Genomic DNA, 18,164 nt, shown 5'->3' on the forward strand with positions numbered 1-18,164 from the left:
CGTGCTACCTCCTCCTGGGAAGGCCCCAGTGCCCATAAGTACGTGAATTCCGCACCACAACAATAACAACATAAAGGTTTTTGCATAGTTTTTTATTATTACGTAATTCTTCCTCCCCCCTCCAGGGTATGACTTCTGGGGACAAAAGTTTCTCCACACTTATGGACTAATGGAATTCCTGGACAGATATTAGTCATGTAATTAAGTCATCTTCCAAAAAGTAAGATTGGAAATCGGCACTGATGAACTGCAGGTGTCCTTTTCTGTAGCTTTACATATTCTCTCAAAATAAAAACCAAAATCCTATTCTTTCAACGTGTGAGATAAGATGATGAATCAAACGAAAATATTTTCCATTTCATCAGCAGCCTTTATTTCCATGTAGTTTCTTCACCAGGCTTCAACTCTCTGGGTGGAAAGAAAAACATAGAGGAAACAGACTAAAATTAGGATAATTTTTGTAAAATAATTACTAATAAATGTAATTAATTATTCTACAATACCTTAATTTTGAGAGTTATGTATAAATTTAACTTTCCTTGCCATCGTTGTTAAATCTTTCAGTACTGATAAGCCTCCTGTTTTCCTTTCAAAGCTTCAACAGATTTGAGTCCTCTTAACTCCCATTCGTTTAAATGGAAGCACGACACAGCTGACCTCTAAGGAGTTACCAGACTTTTTACATAATGGCATCCAAAAGAAAAAATTCTACTTCTTTTAAATACAAAAATGCATTACTTTAGTGGGAAGAGAACTAGGTGTGAAAGCAGAGGGGATTTCTGCAGTATGCTGAAACACCAGCCCAACTTCGCCAGCAACTGCAGTAAGAAAAGTGCTAACGTAGCAGTGGGGCGGATTATGTCAGAAACTTCCTTTCTTGCTCAGAACTAATTTAGCTGAGACCAGAATTAAAAAAAAAAAAAAATCCACCTGCAAACTGACAATAACATTCCTACTATTAGTCCATGCTATGCAGCATTTTTTTTTCTGTTGTTTTGTTAACCCTATGGTCTAATACAGAATTAGGAGAACTGACATAGATGAGGCAATGCATTAAGTTATCTAAATTCTCCCTGAGAAGTCAGCCTGTAAGCCCAAACTGATCAGTGTATATAATCACATCCTTCAGTGAAGATACAGCAGTTGCCAACATAAATGTTAATTTTCAAAAACTTGGTTATTTTTAAATGAGACAAATTTATAAAAGTATTTAGTTAAAAACTGCTGTGATCATTTTAAATTTAAGACAGAAATTTGCTATAATCCACGGAAAAGTTGAAAATCAAAATTCAAGCACTGTTTCCTGCTGAAGTTTTAGAGAGAGACAAAATAACGGTTTCCACATTTCATGACTAAGAACTTGACAGCAGTTAATGATCCTTTCTTTCATGACTAAGATGGCTCCTAAAGCCCCCATTTTCAGAGGACATTAGTGACCTACATCCCTTCATGAATGCTTGCTGAAATTTTTAGGGCTTTCTTCCCTTTAATATTTGACAGCATCCTGGTTTTTTTCATACTTAAGACTCTCAAAAAGAACAGAGAAGCACTTTGCAAAATAGCTATATATATTTAAGAGGCATCATAAAGCAGACCTTCTATATAATAAACTCTTGTTTCTGAAGGTAGACAGTTTTTCGTCATTCCTTCTGTCCAAATAGCATCCGATGACAAATCCTAAGGGAACGAGGATGTGAACCCAGTGATCACGCACGGCTTGGGCGAAATTCACCATGACTGCTAGAAAGAAAAGTGTAACAGAGAAGAGTTACTGATAAACCTGTACACAGAACTGTTGCATACCTGTCACCTTTAACCTCACTTACTAGGATCCCACATGAGCATAATAAACACGAGGGCCATCAAACACTCCCTACAAGACACATGCTGTTCTCAAATCCATACACAGGTTTCTTAGAAATAATCCTAACTCTTGTCCCTGGGAAATAGGATTTTATCCTAAAATGGGAGAGAAACAGAACATCTCTTCTAAGACATTCCGGGTGAAATAGTTGTATTTAAATGTTCTAGAGTAATTTACCCATTAAAGTAACTCAAATGACAGATAAGTTTGCTGTTCTGTAAAACATTACAAATGCATTGACAACCTAAACTCCTGTAGATAGACGCTTTATTATCTGTAACAAGACTGAAAGATAAGCTGTACATTCAGTGGGGAACCGACATTTCTAAAATCCAGCGAGCCTTTTCCGACCTAACCAAAGCCTTCCAGATTAGCGCCTTGCTAGAAGTGACAGGAGACACCCAGGACGCCGCGCAGCGCCGAGCTCCCCACTCCATACCAGCTACGGAGGAGGGACGCACACGGCGCCGTTCCCTCACAGCCCGGGGGCCGGGGCACGCCACGCACCCGAGGCGGCGGGGGGAGGCGCTGCCCCCTCCAGGCCGCTCCCTCAGTGGGCCGCGATGGCGGCCCGGTGCTCACGGTGCTGACCCAGGAAAGGGCCCTGCCAGCCTCCCGGCTCCGCCGGGCGCGGAGGAACGCTGCCCGCAGCCTGCCTGGAAACCCGGCCGTCCCCCGCACGCCCGCGCCCGCGGGGGCAAGAGCGCCATAAAGCCCCGGCGCCGAGGGGCGCTCCTGCCCGGCCCCGCGTCGCGGCCGAGGGGATAGCGGACAGGGCGAGGCGCTCCCGGGGAAGGCTGACGCCGGTACCGCGGAGACACCCCACCACCACCACCACCACCACTCCCCCCCGGCGGCTCCCGCAGCCCCCGCCGGGCCCCGGCCGTTACCGCTCCTCGCTGCCGCCGGGCCCCGCGCAGCGGCCGCACCAAGGGCAACGGGCGGCGCGAGCAAGCCGGGAGAGCCCACCGGCCGCGCAGGGAGAGGGGGAGGAGGGCCCTCACCCCCGGCGGCCTCGCGGTGGTGCCGCCCGTTCCCCTTCCACCTTCCCGCCTCCTCCTCCCCGCCTCCCGCAAGATGGCGGCGGGTGCCGTGCGCGGCGGCGGCGGCGGCAGGCGCCCGCCCCGCTGGGCTTGAGGGAGGCCGGCGCGCGGGCGGCCCGCGAGGCAGGTAGCGGCGGCGGCGGCGGCGGCGGCGGCGGCTCGGGGTCAGCGTTGCGGGCCGGCCCCCGCGCTCGCTGCCGAGTGTCCCTTCTCACCCGCAGGGAGCCCGGCTCGGCCCGGTGCCCAGGCGTGGAGCGCTCGGCTTGTCCTCGCCGAGCTCATCCTCCTCTTCTTCCTCTTCTTCCTTCTCCTCTTCCTCTCGGGACTGAAGAGGGCGCAGGGCTCGCCCCGTTAAGTCTGGGCCCGGCCGGCGAGGCTCACCCCATCAAGGCCGGGCCGTTGCCTGGGCCCGCCCGGCGGGGCCTGACGGGGCCCGGGAGCCGCCGTGCGGAGCCCCCGGCCCGCCCCGTGCCGGGCCCCACCTCGGGTGGTCGCTGGCCTTGAGGGGCCGCAGCCCCGGATGCGCCGTGTCCGGGTGCCCCCATCCGGCCCCCGGGGCGGCGGCTGCTGTTACCTGCACTGCTCCTAGTAATCCTGTTCTTTTTATTGTAAAAAAACCCCTCTTTCTAATAACAAAAGTCCTACAACGATCCAAAGTTAATATCTGAGACTTCATTGATATCCAGTAGCTGTACTGAGCAGTATTCACAACTATTATCCTGCGTATTCCTCAGAAATGTATGAAGTTAGAGCTAAATAAATAGACTTTTTCTTTGGATTAGTCAATAAAACATTTTCTTCCCCCATTCAGATTAGTTCTTTTGGAGATTAAACGCTTGGAGAGGAAAATGACATCGATTATCAAGTTGACTACGCTTTCAGGGGTGCAGGAGGAATCTGCCCTTTGCTATCTGTTGCAAGTAGATGAATTTCGTTTTCTTTTGGACTGTGGCTGGGATGAGAACTTTTCTATGGACATTATTGATTCTCTGAGGAAGTAAGTAGTTCCATTCATACACTTTTTTTTGATAGGTCTTGTCCTTTTCTGAAAGTTTTCAGGATACCATGTAATGGTATGTGTATGGTGATATTAAATCCAAAATTATTTTTTTTGTTTGTTTGTTTGAATTATGTTTTATATGAAGGGAATTATGCTGCTGAAACATTTCCAGTAAATCTTGGTTGTTTTTTTTTCTCATGAGTCTAATGAGTCACATCTGTTAACTGTAGTTCTCAAACTATTCTGTGTTTGTTTTGGCTTGGATGTTCTGTCTTTTTCATAAACAGGACACAGAGCAGAGTTTGTGGGAGACTGACCTTGGCTCTAAAGTAATTTACAATGGTTAACTAAGTTTTAAATGTAAGAATCCTTAGTGTATGTAGGCTGAACACAAAGTGGTTCAACTCTCGCCTCATGTTTCAAGTTGAATAGACTGTCAGCCAGGAAAACAGCTTCTGTTAGTTATCCCAGCCTTGCAAAGAAATAAACCTGTCTAGACTTTAATACTGAATTTCTGCAGGTTTACAGCAAGAAGCTTTGCTGAGGCAAGCGTTGATTACAAGGTTAGGACCGAAACATGGAAATTTCTGAAAGAAACTAAGCTTTGTGATGCTGTTTTCATAGATTCACTTTTCTAGCATTGACACACGTGTAGTGTTTGAAGTCTTTTAACTGAGGATTTTTATGTACTAAGGATAATTTATAAAATTTTTTTGAGTGTCTTATCTGAAAGCAATTAGATAAAATCCCCTTTTTAATAACAGCCATCAAGAAGAATGTTTGTGCCCCAGTTACTATGTGAGGAAACAAAAAGCTTTCAGCCCAACTTGTATTTTCACTTGTTGCATATGTTCTATGCTTTCAAGTTTTTCAATTATGATAGGTAGTAAGTTTTTAGGCTGAATTCTTATTTTATGCAGCACTTTGCAAGAAAAAAGTATTCTGTTTTTAAAATGAATAAAATCCCCAAAATTTATGTGCCACTTTTCTTAAATGATATATTTGACCTTTTCTGTTTTTAAAGAAATCTATTTTGATTTGATCCTTATCAGTTTAAGGATTATTGTGTCTTTGGGCCTGTTAATTGATCTTTCTTATCAGAAGAAAAGTTCTACTCTGTTTAGGTTTTTAGATGTATAAACAATTTGTAGCATGTCTGCACTGATGATGCTTTTGGCCCCTCAGTTAATGTACTTTCTGGTGTCCAAGTGTATATTAAGGTCTTTCTAATCAAGAATTTGGTGTGAAACTTATGGCTTCAACTTATGTCTTGAAATTATGTTTTCAGAAGTCACCTGCATTTTTAAGTACTTCAACATTTGGAAATATCTGTAACTTTTAATTACAATTTTAAAAACTTTGTTCTAAACCTGGAAGGATTTAAGTTTTCTTGTTTGGCATTCAGAATGTGTATGTGTTCTGAAAATAGCCATAATAGGGAGTATATAATGCCATACAGAATTCTTTTCACCAGCTTCTGTTGTCCTTCTCTTTGTAGACATGTACACCAGGTTGATGCTGTTCTTCTTTCTCATCCTGACCCTCTACACCTCGGTGCTCTTCCATATGCAGTTGGAAAAATGGGGTTGAATTGTGCCATTTATGCAACTATTCCTGTATATAAAATGGGACAGATGTTTATGTATGATCTCTACCAGGTATATTTAAGTCGATACTTTCATACACAACATCTTTGATATGGTAGAGTGCTCAGGTTCTTGAATGCTCTATACTTCTTATTTGTTTTAGTCCCGCCATAATACTGAAGATTTCACACTGTTTACATTGGATGATGTAGATGCAGCCTTTGATAAGATACAACAGCTGAAGTTTTCTCAGATTGTGAACTTGAAAGGTAAAGTTGCTACCAAAGTTTCAATAAATGACTTTTAGTGAAAGGCAACAGAGTCATTAAGAGATAAGTAACTTTTTTAAAGGGAGTAAGTTGTGAAATGTGTGTTTTGCACGGCTGAATTCAGTAGCCCTGTGTCAGTCTATATGAGCTGAATGTTTGCCTCAGTAATTGTATGTGGAAATGGGTAGAATTTTCACTTAATGAGGAGGAGGTCACGCCAAAGCATATTTAGACATTTGTTTCTCTTTTGTGTTTTTGTAATTTTTCTTGGAATTTGCTCATGTCTCAAAAGCATTTACTTGTGCCTAGTGGTAGGCACCTCAGAACTCTTCAATAACCAGTAACACAAAGGAAAGCTTTCTAGAGAATGAATAGGTTGCAGAGATTAAGTTACAGCATGTGGATGATTTAATGAGGAGGTCTTCACTGACTCCGAATGATACTCAGTGTAGTTTATTGCTGGGAGCTGTGGCATCTGGAGAATCAGCAGCTTTTCACTCTTGTTGAATTTAAAGATCAGAATGAAATGGAAACCCTGTTCTTGAACAAAGACACATACAAGCTGACCACCAGCAGCTTGTCTCTGAGATGCAGTATCTCCCTGTTCCTGAATGCTGCTTGCTAAAATACTTGCCCTGTAATTTGGAAAATAGAAATGGGATGCCGTCCTTGAAAGGCTGCTGACCCTTTCTCAAGATATTTGTAGCAAGGCTATGTCTGTCCTGCCAACTTTTATATCTTAAAAGTAATTTTAGTGAACAACTTTTTTAAAAGATCCTACTTTTTCATATTTAATGGAGGTGATTTGTAAAGACTCGATGGATGCATCAAAGGAGATAACGTATGTTTTAATTATTATTAAAGCTGCGCACTTCTGTTCAAGTTAGTGGAACGCAGCGAAGTCAGTGAGTAATGGTCATGGGTGGTCTAGTTTTACTCTGACAAAGATATAGGCTAGCAGCAATGACGAGGAGCAACAACGCATTAAAAAAAGGCATGAGGTGCTGAAAAGATCTGTTATCCCTGACTGCAGAACATGAAGACCTTTCCTGGTATTGTTTGACTTGCGTGTTTGTCATTCTGGAAAACTTCCAGTTTGTGTAATTTATATGTGTTTTTGTAAGTATCTAGACAGTGAATGATATAGTAAACATTTCGTGTTGCCCCAGAGAGAGGTCTGCCTTTCACCAGTGTACTTGCTTTCACGTGGTATGTTTGTTACATAATTTACTGTTGTTTAGGTCTGTAGTTACAGCAGCTCTGCAGTGCGAGGTGAAGGGAAGAAGTGATCTTCATTTTACTTTCTTTTTCTGGAGGCAAAATAGAAGTGAATTGCAAAAAATTTTGAAGTTACTGGTTAGATGGGAAGGGCAAATATGTTACTGATTTTTCATACTGCATTTGACTTTTTTTCCTCGGTAATAATTTTGGCATTCAGTTATTTAAAATTACCATCTCTTATTCAGAGTAATGGATTTAGTACATATAACATACCTAAAATATGGAAAACTTTTGTAGGCAAAGGACATGGTTTGTCAATCACACCGTTGCCAGCTGGCCATATGATAGGAGGCACAATTTGGAAGATTGTCAAGGATGGAGAGGAAGAAATTGTGTATGCAGTTGATTTCAACCACAAGAGGGAGATGTAAGTTCAACATAGCAATACATATTTCTTAGACGTTGTTAGGTGTGCATCATTTAGTGTGTGATAAACAGGTATGGAAGTAGCAGTGCCTTTTCAGCTCTAATAAGACCACTAATTTCACTTGCATTCAGATTAATCAATTTGAAACAAGCATTAGCTCTGGGTTTCCTCATTCCACTGAGTTTTATTTATTTGTAAGTTTGAAGCAGGAAACATTCAGCTATTAAGGAGTTTGATTTCCGTACGTGGAAACATCTGGAAGCTAGCTGTCTTATTTTTTCTAATAAAACAGAAATGCAAAAAGTGACATTTTGCCTTTTTTCCACAGCCATCTGAATGGATGTTCCTTGGAAATGTTGAGCAGGCCTTCATTGCTTATTACAGATTCATTTAATGCTACTTATGTACAACCCAGGAGGAAGCAAAGGGATGAACAGCTACTGAGTATGTATTCTGTTTGGGCTTGAAAATATCAGTAAAGTGATTTATTAGCCACTGTAAATTGTTTTTGTATGAGAAATTCATCAGCATCCAAACTAAGAACCTTTATTAAAATTTAACAAATTTTGAATTACTCTTTTCTGATGGTACTGATCCTGTGGATTAAACATGTTCCTGAAAACAATGAACCATTTTTGAAAACAGTGTATTTTACCCAGTATCAATTAATCTTTTCTTAAGGGATTTTTAAATGACCTTCCTCAGCACATTCTTTTTTTAAACTCCATTTTACTGGTTGTTTTTTTTAAATAAAAAAAGAAAAAGAAAGAAAAAGTAATATCAAGGCAATGAGATCTTCAGAGCTACCAAGAAAACTCCAGCTCTCTTTAATTTTGGTGGAAATGTGGTTTTGGATCTCTGTTGAAGTTTAATTTATTTCTGTGTTCAATTTGCTTTTGATTATGATTGATAGTGTGCTGTAACAAATAAAAGAAACCAAGCCACAAACATTCTAATTTTGATTCAAAGTATAAGTAGGTGTTTTTTTAATTCTTCTTAGCTAATGTTTTGGAGACATTACGAGGTGATGGGAACGTATTAATAGCCGTGGATACAGCAGGCAGAGTTCTGGAACTTGCTCAACTTCTTGATCAGATCTGGAGAACGAAAGATGCAGGATTAGGAGTCTACTCTCTAGCACTTTTGAATAACGTCAGCTACAATGTAGTGGAGTTCTCTAAATCACAGGTTTGTTTTGATTTTAAAATGCAGTTATGAAGAGGATAATGGAAAATGTATGCAAAAGCATTTTGCTTTTCTTTTTAACAGTAAAAAATGGCTAAATACTGGGTGTTGTCCTTATTCTATAGTACATGTTTGTGTCTCACATCTTTTGATCAAGTAACAGAGTCCAGTCATGGCTATGGGCATGTTTCTTGATACTCATTTCTGCTTTTATCACAAGACTTGTTAGCATAGTTTATAGCTGTTAAAAAAGCGGACTTAAAGTACTTGTTTCTGTGTTGTTTAGGCTCAGCATTATTTCTACACTTGCTGAGAAACATTGATGTAATCACGTGCATATTGCATCCTGTACTTCACATCAGGTTTGGGCATTATTGTAGAAATTGTATTCTTATAGATAACTTTTTCTTAATACGTATTTTAGGTTGAATGGATGAGTGACAAGTTGATGAGGTGCTTTGAAGACAAGAGAAACAATCCTTTTCAGTTCCGTCATCTCTCCTTATGTCATAGTCTGTCTGATCTGGCTCGAGTGCCTAGTCCAAAAGTTGTTCTTGCCAGTCAGCCTGACTTAGAGTGTGGATTTTCTAGAGATCTTTTTATTCAATGGTGCCAGGATTCCAAAAACTCTATAATTTTAACTTATCGCACTACACCTGGAACATTAGCACGATTCCTGATTGATAATCCTTCTGAAAAAGTTATAGATATTGAGGTAAGAGTTGTCTGTATATCTCAAAGTTTTTTACTGGGGGCCATCTGAGGGAATATGAGTAAAACTGAACTTAGTTTCCTTTTTGATCTACTGAAAACGCTTCCTAGTGGCGGAGGGAAATCTGAAATCAGTATGTTGCATGTTTTAACCAATTGTGGATGAACTTACATACAAATAGGTCTCGTATTATGAACTGCAGAATGCTTTTTGGTGGTGTGGCAAAATTAATACTCCATAGAGATGAGCATGAAGTTGCTTTTAAATATCTTTGGACAGCACTTTCTGGTTTTATTATAATAAAAAAAATTCTGCTGGCAGTTGATGTACAGATCACAATATACAATGGATTATTCTTGCTGGAAAATAGTCTAGTGCTGGATGAGGGGAGAATCAAGTCAAATTAGTATAATATAGCCCACCAGAATTAGAAAGATAAGTGAAAGCTAGGAATTGGAAAGATAAGGAAAACTACAACACAATTGTTATTCATGCTTTCAAATTATTTTCAGTAACTCATATACCTGTGTCTACTTCTCTCTGGTAAATATTGTTAATTTATGGGAGTCTCCTGTGATCACAGTGATAATTTCAATCCTGATGCTTTATTTTAGTTTTGGATTGGATTTGAAGCATTGAATTACAGTATTAGACTATTACTAGAATTCAGTATTATTCAAAGTGACCTACACTCTGATTTTCAGAAAACAAGAAACAAAACTTACCATTGTTTTGCCTGCTGGTATGACTTTGCCAGGTTCTTCCGGTTTGATGTTAATGACACAAGAGTGAAAAAACGCTACTCATCTCAGAGTATTTGTGTTCACTTACTGGAGAGAGATTTCCTGAAGACCTTTTAAGAAATTTTTGTAAAATTAATTGATTTTAATACTTTTAGAAATGCTTTTCTGTTAAAGTAGACTCTACTAATTGATAACATTATCATGATGTTGCCATGCCAAGGTGCCACATGTTTGCATAATCTTGTCTCGTATGTGACATACGAGTTATACTTGCCCTTGGTACTTCAATACAAATATTCTTGTCAGCAGCATGTACGGAAAGTATTAAAATCATGTCAGCTACTCACAGTAATATTAATTTTAATTCTTTCTGCAGTTGAGAAAACGTGTCAAGTTGGAAGGAAAAGAACTTGAAGAATACCTAGAAAAGGAGAAACTAAAGAAAGAAGCAGCTAAGAAGTTGGAACAGTCTAAAGAGTAAGTGTGTTGGCTGTTCTTGCATCCTGCTGTTATGCTTAAAGTTGAGATCATTCTGTGTGTGATCATTCTGCTGCTTCAACCATTTACAGGGATAAATAAAAATCATAGTTTTGATAGATTTGTCTGAGGGCACTGAGGAATCGGGAATGGTTGTCTTTATTGTTATGATAGACGTGTTTCATCTGCCATTTGACTGTGAGCTCTTTCTCAGATACATAAACTGCCCTTGTCCTTGGTTAGTGTTATGTCAACTGTTATTTTCTAGTCATTGTGTTTATGTAATATTAAACCTGAAGTAAAAAAAGAAAGTGCTAGTTTTTTTGGAATGTCATTTCAGGGCAGATATCGATTCCAGTGATGAGAGTGATGCTGAAGAGGATATTGATCAACCAACTGTACATAAGACCAAACATGATTTGATGATGAAAGGTGAAGGTAGCCGGAAAGGAAGCTTCTTTAAACAGGCAAAGAAATCTTATCCAATGTTTCCAGCCCCTGAAGAAAGAATTAAATGGGATGAATATGGCGAGATTATCAAGTATGTGGCAGTAATGTATACTAACATGTAGTAGCTATGAAATAATTCAAAAACAGAAGTAATAAAAATAAAAATCGTCATTTTGTATCTTTTGCAGCAGTGTTCTATACTCTTCCAACCACAGTAACTTTTGAACAGTTAGGACAGTTTGCACTAAGTCTCACAGAAAGCTTATGATAGGATTGAAGTGGCAGAGTTCTGATCCTTGGCCTGTGTTCGCACCTCTTAGGATGTGTTTCCACTCCTGACTTTTTCTGCTTTGAAGTACACATAAATTTATAATGAGAGGAAAGAACATCATTCATCCTAGAAAAATCTAGCGATACTTGTCCTATTTCCATAAGGAATACTTGTTAGAAGGCCTCAATTTGCTAATATTTCCCAAGGTATCAAAGTTCTTTTTTGAGATAGGAAGGTGGTATTTTCCAAATGAGCTCTCTTCAAATATGGAAATACTGAAGACAAGTGTAATAAAGTTATAGGCAGTAACAATTACAAAACATATCAGTAGTAATAGTCAGCATTGCTTGTTTTTATATTATGTAGTGCTTTGATTTTACTATAAGACTATTAAAAGCAAAATTCCTTTCATTCTTTAGACCTGAGGATTTTCTAGTTCCAGAACTGCAAGCAACAGAAGAAGAAAAAAGCAAATTAGAATCTGGTTTGACAAATGGAGAAGAGCCTATGGACCAGGATTTGTCAGATGTTCCTACCAAATGTATTTCTGCAACAGAATCCATGGAAATTAAGTGAGTGGCTGTGCTGTTCTCGTCAGTTCTGCTAGAATGGTGGCATGAGTACAGTGCAAATTGGGTAAAAGGCTAGCTTGGAATTAAGAAAGTGGAAAAGGACTTGCTCTTTGTTTGTTTGTTTTTTTTTTCCCCCAAGCTATCTAAGTTTTTTACTAGTCTTTCTGGGAGCACAGTGCAGACTCTTATGGTTTTCCACTCTTAAGAAATTTGCAGTTTGTTCCCTGTCTGATGGAGACAAGTGAAGGAGGAAGAATAAATGATACAACAATATATTAGCATAGATACTCAAATGTATATATATTTGTTAAAATAACTTATTCAAATATGCTTATCTTCTGTTTTGGATAACTATGTAAGTGAATTTTGGGAATTTATAGTGTTAAATACACATACATGCTGATATTTGACAATTCTGTATTTTACTGATCCATAATATACCTCGTGCTGACAGCTTTTGCTGATAGAGAATAATTTCAAAATATCTTCCATTTTTAAATGACATATTTTGGAGCACTTGAAGGTTTAATCTTTTAAACTCAAAAATTGTTCTTCTTGGGTTTTTAATTCAAACTAGAGCCAGAGTTACATACATTGACTATGAAGGACGCTCAGATGGGGACTCAATTAAAAAAATTATTAACCAAATGAAACCAAGACAACTGATCATTGTCCATGGACCACCTGAGGCCAGTCAGGACCTTGCAGAATGTTGCAGAGCTTTTGGTGGAAAAGATATTAAAGTTTACATGCCGAAACTGCACGAAACTGTAGATGCAACCAGCGAAACTCACATTTACCAGGTAAGGTACTGGAATTTGTTAGTTGTGTAACTACTGTGAACTGTAGTAGAGCTGTATTGGCAGACTCTAATTTGGCCCTCCATCCTTTGGGAGAGGAGAGACGATACTACCTATGTGTACACTTGGCTTTGTGCGATGAAGACATCAGTAGCGTTTTTCTGTCTTCTAGGTAAGCATTCTCCTTATGCTTATTCATAAGAAGCGTTTAACAGGTTAAACATGAGATCAGTGTGTTTTTACCTGTAGTGCAAAAGGCAAGGTTTGTGTCCATGGGAACATCAGTTTGCTTTACTCAAATCTTAATAGATTTATAATGCCTATATTGAGAGTACCACTGTACACTACTTGCAATTCAGGATTCTTTTTGGAATCTGAAGGGAAGCCTTAGAGAGCAAAGAGAAAAACAAATCCTTCGTACCTAAATAGTACCTAAGAATGAACATGTAAAGTTAGGAGCAAGTTAATGTTAAAAATAAATAAATAAGACACCACTACCCCCAAAAAAGAAGTTAATGTGATGGTTCCTGGAAAGTGAGGTTATGATAATGTGTTGCACTTTCTTAATATATTACGTTTAATTTTAATGAGTAAGCTCTAAATAAGAAAACAAAAATAATTTGTGTGGTCTATGTGAAAATTGTGTATGGTCCTGATTCAACTTTTGAAGCTGTTTAGAGGAGAGTCTCTCACATGCACTTTAGGCATTAGTCCTTTATTCCTTCTGTCCTTTTCAAGTTAATAGAAAAACATCAGTAGAATTGTTGAAAGAGGTACTTCTGCTTCTTTCCAGAGAAAAACCTGTTACCCTGTAGGAAGTGGAAAGTTCCAGTTATTCAAAATTATACAGTTCTGACAGTCTTAAAACAGTGGTGCTTTCTGTGTTTGGTTTGTTGGTTGTGTTTGGTTGGATTTTTTTTTTAAGCTCTGAGGATTGCTAGTGTATAAGAAATTACACAATTGTAATTTTTCACAAAATATTTATCTGAATAAAATTGTAATTGCTTCATATTTAATTTCTTTTTTTTAATATAAAACAGTAAACTCAGTCTTCTGCATAACTTTAGTTTGTGTTTCTGTTTGAAGCTTTCTGAACAGAGGAAGCATATAGTAGACGTTGAATTAGAAAATAACAGATATGAGTGGGGCGTCAGAATCCCAGTGTCATTTTGAGTCGACTGTGCTGCAGATGGATAGTTAGTTGCAGTATCCTTCATACAGTTGCAGTCTTGATTCCGCTATGGGTATCATGCACAATCTCATGTGGATAATGGTCTTTCAGAGTAGGGCTTTATTAAATGGGTTAAAGTCCTGGAATGCACCAGAGGAATCAGGGTAAGGTAATGTTTTGGTCGCTTTTGAATCTGATATTTACAACATCCGTTCTTACAATAAAATACTAATGATAATTTTTTTTGAGGGTTGAAATTTGGAACTGCAGTTCAGTAACCTAAATGTGTCTATAGAAATTTTCCTTAAATTTACAAAGGCCAACTGAGGAACTCATGGCCGCAAAAAAGGTTTCTGATGTTTTAAAAGGAACTGATTCTTCTTGCTGTAAGTTTAACTCAAGTTTGCAGTCCTGTAAGTTCCTTTTTTTATTTTAATGAGACAAAAAAGGTATTGATCTCTGCTGCTTTTTGAGTAGTGACATGAGGGTTATACAAATTATATTTTGAAAGTACAGAACGTCTTGCCTTGGTGATACCAATTCCCCCCTTTCCCCCCCCAAAGGAGTATGAATCAAACCTATGTGGAGAGACAGTGAAAGGAAAACTGCTAATTTTTAAAGCTTGAAGTAAGAACTCTCTCAGTGTTTTCCATCAAACTAAAAGTGCTTTTATTTTTGTGCAACCCAGGTCAGGTTAAAAGATTCTCTTGTCAGCTCCCTTCAGTTCTGTAAAGCCAAGGATGCTGAGTTGGCTTGGATAGATGGTGTTCTGGACATGCGGGTTTCGAAAGTGGATACTGGAGTTATTTTGGAAGAGGGAGAGCTGAGGGAAGATGAAGACTTAGAGATGCAAGTGGATATGCCGTCTTCAGACTCTAGTGTCATTGCACAACAAAAGGCCATGAAAAGCCTCTTCGGTGATGATGACAAGGAGATGTGTGAGGAGAGCGAGATCATTCCTACTTTGGAACCTCTGCCACCTCATGAGGTACAGAAATTATGCTGATCTGGACTTCTTTTTTGAAGAGCTCTGTATTCATTTGTTTTTTTTTCTAGTGCGTAGAGGTTGTTACTGTGATGTTATTCAAATGAAAGCCTAACTGAAACTGGATTTTCATGTTTTGGTTTTCTCTTTGTTAAACCTGATACTGTTCTTTGTTCAGATTTTGTGCTTTTCAGCAAGGATGATCTCTTGCATCCACTAACAGTGCCTAGCTTACAGTACCTTCTATTGGTGAAGATAAGATTTTAATTAGCATGTTTCATATTTGTAGTTAGTACTTGCAGATTTGGAAATTAGTTGGCATTTAGTCACTCTTGGATTTTATTATGTTTTGTTGATGCTATGGAAAATACTTCGTATGCTTGAGATACACATCTTTGAAATTCATACGTCTCTGCTTCTGTAGTACTGATTTGAGAATTCATTAAATTAATCTTTTCTATAAATTTATCTTTATTCTTAAATTAAAATGCTTTGCATGTGAGTAGATATTATTTTATCTTTCCATGGAATGATTGCAATGCCTTCTAATCCTAGAATTGCTTTTTAAGATACTGTTGCACAGTCCTAAATGTAGTCTGTTCTAGGAGCTAGGTAAATGTGGAGACAACTCTAAAGTCTTCAGATTCATGACAGCTGTCATGGAAGTATGTACTGATCAGCAGTACAGCTTACTGTAGCTCTGTCCCTGGCATAACGTGGCTTGGAAGAGGGATCTTCAATGACAGCTTTCCACTTATCTTCAATATGGTAGCAAAGAAGGAAACTTTTCCTTTACTTGACAAATAACTTGTAAGGCCTTCCTATCCTGGAAATGCCTTGCTGCAGGTGAACAGAAATAGAACTAATCTTCTCATTTATAGTCCTGTAGTCTAGGCCTCACTGCTGCCAACACAGTGATGATGAGGAGATCTTTGGAAAAATGGAAGGTATTAAGTAGCAGAAGTATTAAAATTGTATGTGTTGTTTAAAGGTTCTTGGACATCAGTCTGTGTTTATGAATGAGCCAAGACTGTCTGACTTCAAGCAAGTTCTCTTGCGAGAGGGTATACAAGCTGAATTTGTGGGAGGAGTGCTTGTGTGCAACAATCTGGTGGCTGTTCGCAGGGTAGGTGTTCTGTGTCTTAAACTCTTTGGTAAATAATATTCTAAATTAAAATTAAGTTTCTCATTAGTGTAAAGATACTAAATTGAAACATCTCTTTTGTTTCAGACTGAAACAGGGCGCATTGGATTGGAAGGCTGTCTCTGTCAGGACTTCTATAGGATAAGAGACCTTTTATATGAGCAATACGCTATTGTCTAAGGAAAGTGCTGCAAAGATGTTTTTACTTGAACTTTTAAAGACAATGGGGATTTCTCCCAATTTTGACTTTTTGTAGTTTTCTAATTTATACAGGGGAAACCGAATTCATAAAGAGCAATTAACTACCCCGAACATGTAAATAACTGCTACTGTCATTCTTCATAAATCTGTTGGTACATTCCATGTTGTTGACTTTCAAACTGTTATGACTTGCCATCTCCCACATAACACATGATAAGTGAGTTTATGACTACGAACCTTTCTTAGGAAAGGTTCAGTTTGTCAGGACATGTTTTGGTTTCATAGATTCCCTGCCAAAGAGTACAAAATATATAAAAGTCAATCTTCTTATTCTAAAATAAGATTAGATAGGGACCTGTGGGTTTCTTTGGTTTTGTTCTTTTTGTTTTTTGTGTGGTTGTTTTTGGTTGTTGTTTTTTTTTAATTTCTAATGGAGGTTAGTTAAAGTACATTTTTAATAGCCCACTTACCTAAACTTTCCCCCAGTGTTAATCTGGCTGCATCTTAATGTTGTATCTGCTCCATCTTACTGATTTGTTCCAGAACAGCATTTCATATTCTATATAAAGTATTAATCTGCAGGATCAAAAAATTACTTTGAAAAGGTACTCTGAGAAGACTGGATAATATTGTCAGGCAGTTTAAAATCCAGTGATTGTGTGCTTCACAGTAACTTCTGTACAAACTTACAGAATTTCTAACTTCTAGCTTTTGCAAAATTATGCCAACTATAAAATCTTCACTGAGTTCTCATTTTAATAATTTAAAAGTCTAAAGCCTTTATCCATGCACTGCTGTTTGTTCAGAGTGCCATGAGCCACGTTCAGGAGGATCCCTTATCTTGAAATCTGAGTTCATGTGATGTATGTAATGCTTTTGTGCCACGTTTCATTCTAGTTGCATGTTTTGTGCCATTTTTCATTCTAGTTGACAGTGGGACTTACTGTAGCTGCTGATGCTAGGAGTTGACCTTACTTTTTAGGTGAAGATGAGCACAGTTTTGGACGCCTTAATTTCTCAGAAATGAACTTATGCAAACAAATGGCCTCTTGAGAGTTTATTTAATCCTTTTTTCCCCTGTCCACATGTGAACCACCGGCTTTGGCAGTGGAGGGTTGCTTGCTTGTTTTTACATACAACAGCAACATAATATGCGTGCTCTGTGTGTATGTTTAAATAAAACCTTTTGAAAAAGTGGCTAAAAATCAGCCCTGTGGGCTATTAATGGAAAGATAATTTACTTTGCAATTCATTCTTGACAAATAGTTTTCTATCTGATCTACAGACTATTTATTCTGTTTAAAATAGTAACTTAAAACTGAAGACTGTGTTTAAAAAAAAAAAAAAAACAACCACAAAAAACCCCCACCTGCTACAACTATATACTAAAAATGTAAAAAACTTGAAAATTTAATGCTGAGTGAGAATGTATTTTGTTACACAAAGAAAATCTTGGCTAGGAATGACTGAATGGCTCAACGCTTTTTTTTTTTCTTACAACGTAGAAATATGTTTATTTTCCATTATATTGATGGCCAGAACTTCATAGAAATGCGCTGGTGTTTAGCAATGCTATGTAAATCTATAAGATACTGGATGCTTGTTGGTGAATGCTATTGTATTACTACTGTTGCTGATACTAATGAACTTTATAAAGTGAGTTACTTTGTACATAATCATATTGGCCTTAGGACTTTTAACTTGAGGTCTTAGAGTGGGCAGAGATCACACATGCCTGCATGGAATATACTAATAAAGAAAAAAACCTTAGGAAATCAAACTAAAAATAGTGCTGTTTTTAAGAAGGGGATAAAGACAAGACAGTGTGATCATAAACCTTTCTCTCAGTTTTGTTTGGCTTTTTAACCTGTTGATTCAAATTCAGTTTTGTTTGTTGTTTTTTTTTTACCCTATTGATGCAAGTTCAGCTAAGTTTAACAAAAGTTTAGCATTATCAGTCACTAAACTCCTGTGTGTTCTGGTAAAGAGGAGAACCCCAAATTAGTGCCATCACTAAGGAAAAGGCTCCAGTATGAGCAAAAC

General features: G+C 38.4%; 2 protein-coding genes across 7 annotated transcripts; one reads left to right on the forward strand and one right to left on the reverse strand.

Annotated features, from left to right (window-relative positions):
* Window positions 1-73: 73 nt before the first annotated feature.
* On the reverse strand, window positions 74-3,283 carry NDUFB1 (NADH:ubiquinone oxidoreductase subunit B1). 5 transcript variants are annotated; one of them, XM_087747544.1, is made up of 3 exons: window positions 3,123-3,283; window positions 1,596-1,740; window positions 74-408 (listed from the first exon to the last, which is right to left on the reverse strand). In XM_087747544.1, exons 1-3 carry the CDS (start codon window positions 3,187-3,189, stop codon window positions 372-374), a joined length of 249 nt encoding a protein of 82 aa, XP_087603670.1. In that variant the 5' UTR covers window positions 3,190-3,283; the 3' UTR covers window positions 74-371. The 5 variants fall into 5 exon arrangements, with proteins under 5 accessions (XP_087603670.1, XP_087603671.1, XP_087603673.1 ...); XM_087747545.1 differs by having other exon boundaries at window positions 1,596-1,737; window positions 3,123-3,281; XM_087747547.1 differs by lacking the exon at window positions 3,123-3,283 and adding an exon at window positions 2,755-2,888 and having other exon boundaries at window positions 1,596-1,737.
* Window positions 2,916-17,588, forward strand: CPSF2 (cleavage and polyadenylation specific factor 2). 2 transcript variants are annotated; one of them, XM_087747532.1, is made up of 15 exons: window positions 2,916-3,034; window positions 3,719-3,904; window positions 5,406-5,565; window positions 5,657-5,762; window positions 7,281-7,410; window positions 7,739-7,854; window positions 8,411-8,598; window positions 9,020-9,310; window positions 10,427-10,527; window positions 10,868-11,068; window positions 11,668-11,820; window positions 12,398-12,623; window positions 14,480-14,779; window positions 15,768-15,902; window positions 16,008-17,588. In XM_087747532.1, the coding sequence occupies exons 2-15, from the start codon at window positions 3,756-3,758 to the stop codon at window positions 16,098-16,100; spliced, it is 2,349 nt and encodes a 782-aa protein (XP_087603658.1). In that variant the 5' UTR covers window positions 2,916-3,034; window positions 3,719-3,755; the 3' UTR covers window positions 16,101-17,588. The 2 variants fall into 2 exon arrangements, with proteins under 2 accessions (XP_087603658.1, XP_087603659.1); XM_087747533.1 differs by having other exon boundaries at window positions 2,920-3,030.
* Window positions 17,589-18,164: the final 576 nt, after the last annotated feature.

The sequence above is a fragment of the Nipponia nippon genome, unplaced genomic scaffold (assembly GCF_047370975.1).
Source record: "Nipponia nippon isolate SJK-2023a ecotype South Korea unplaced genomic scaffold, ASM4737097v1 scaffold_11, whole genome shotgun sequence".
Lineage (NCBI taxonomy): Eukaryota > Metazoa > Chordata > Aves > Pelecaniformes > Threskiornithidae > Nipponia > Nipponia nippon.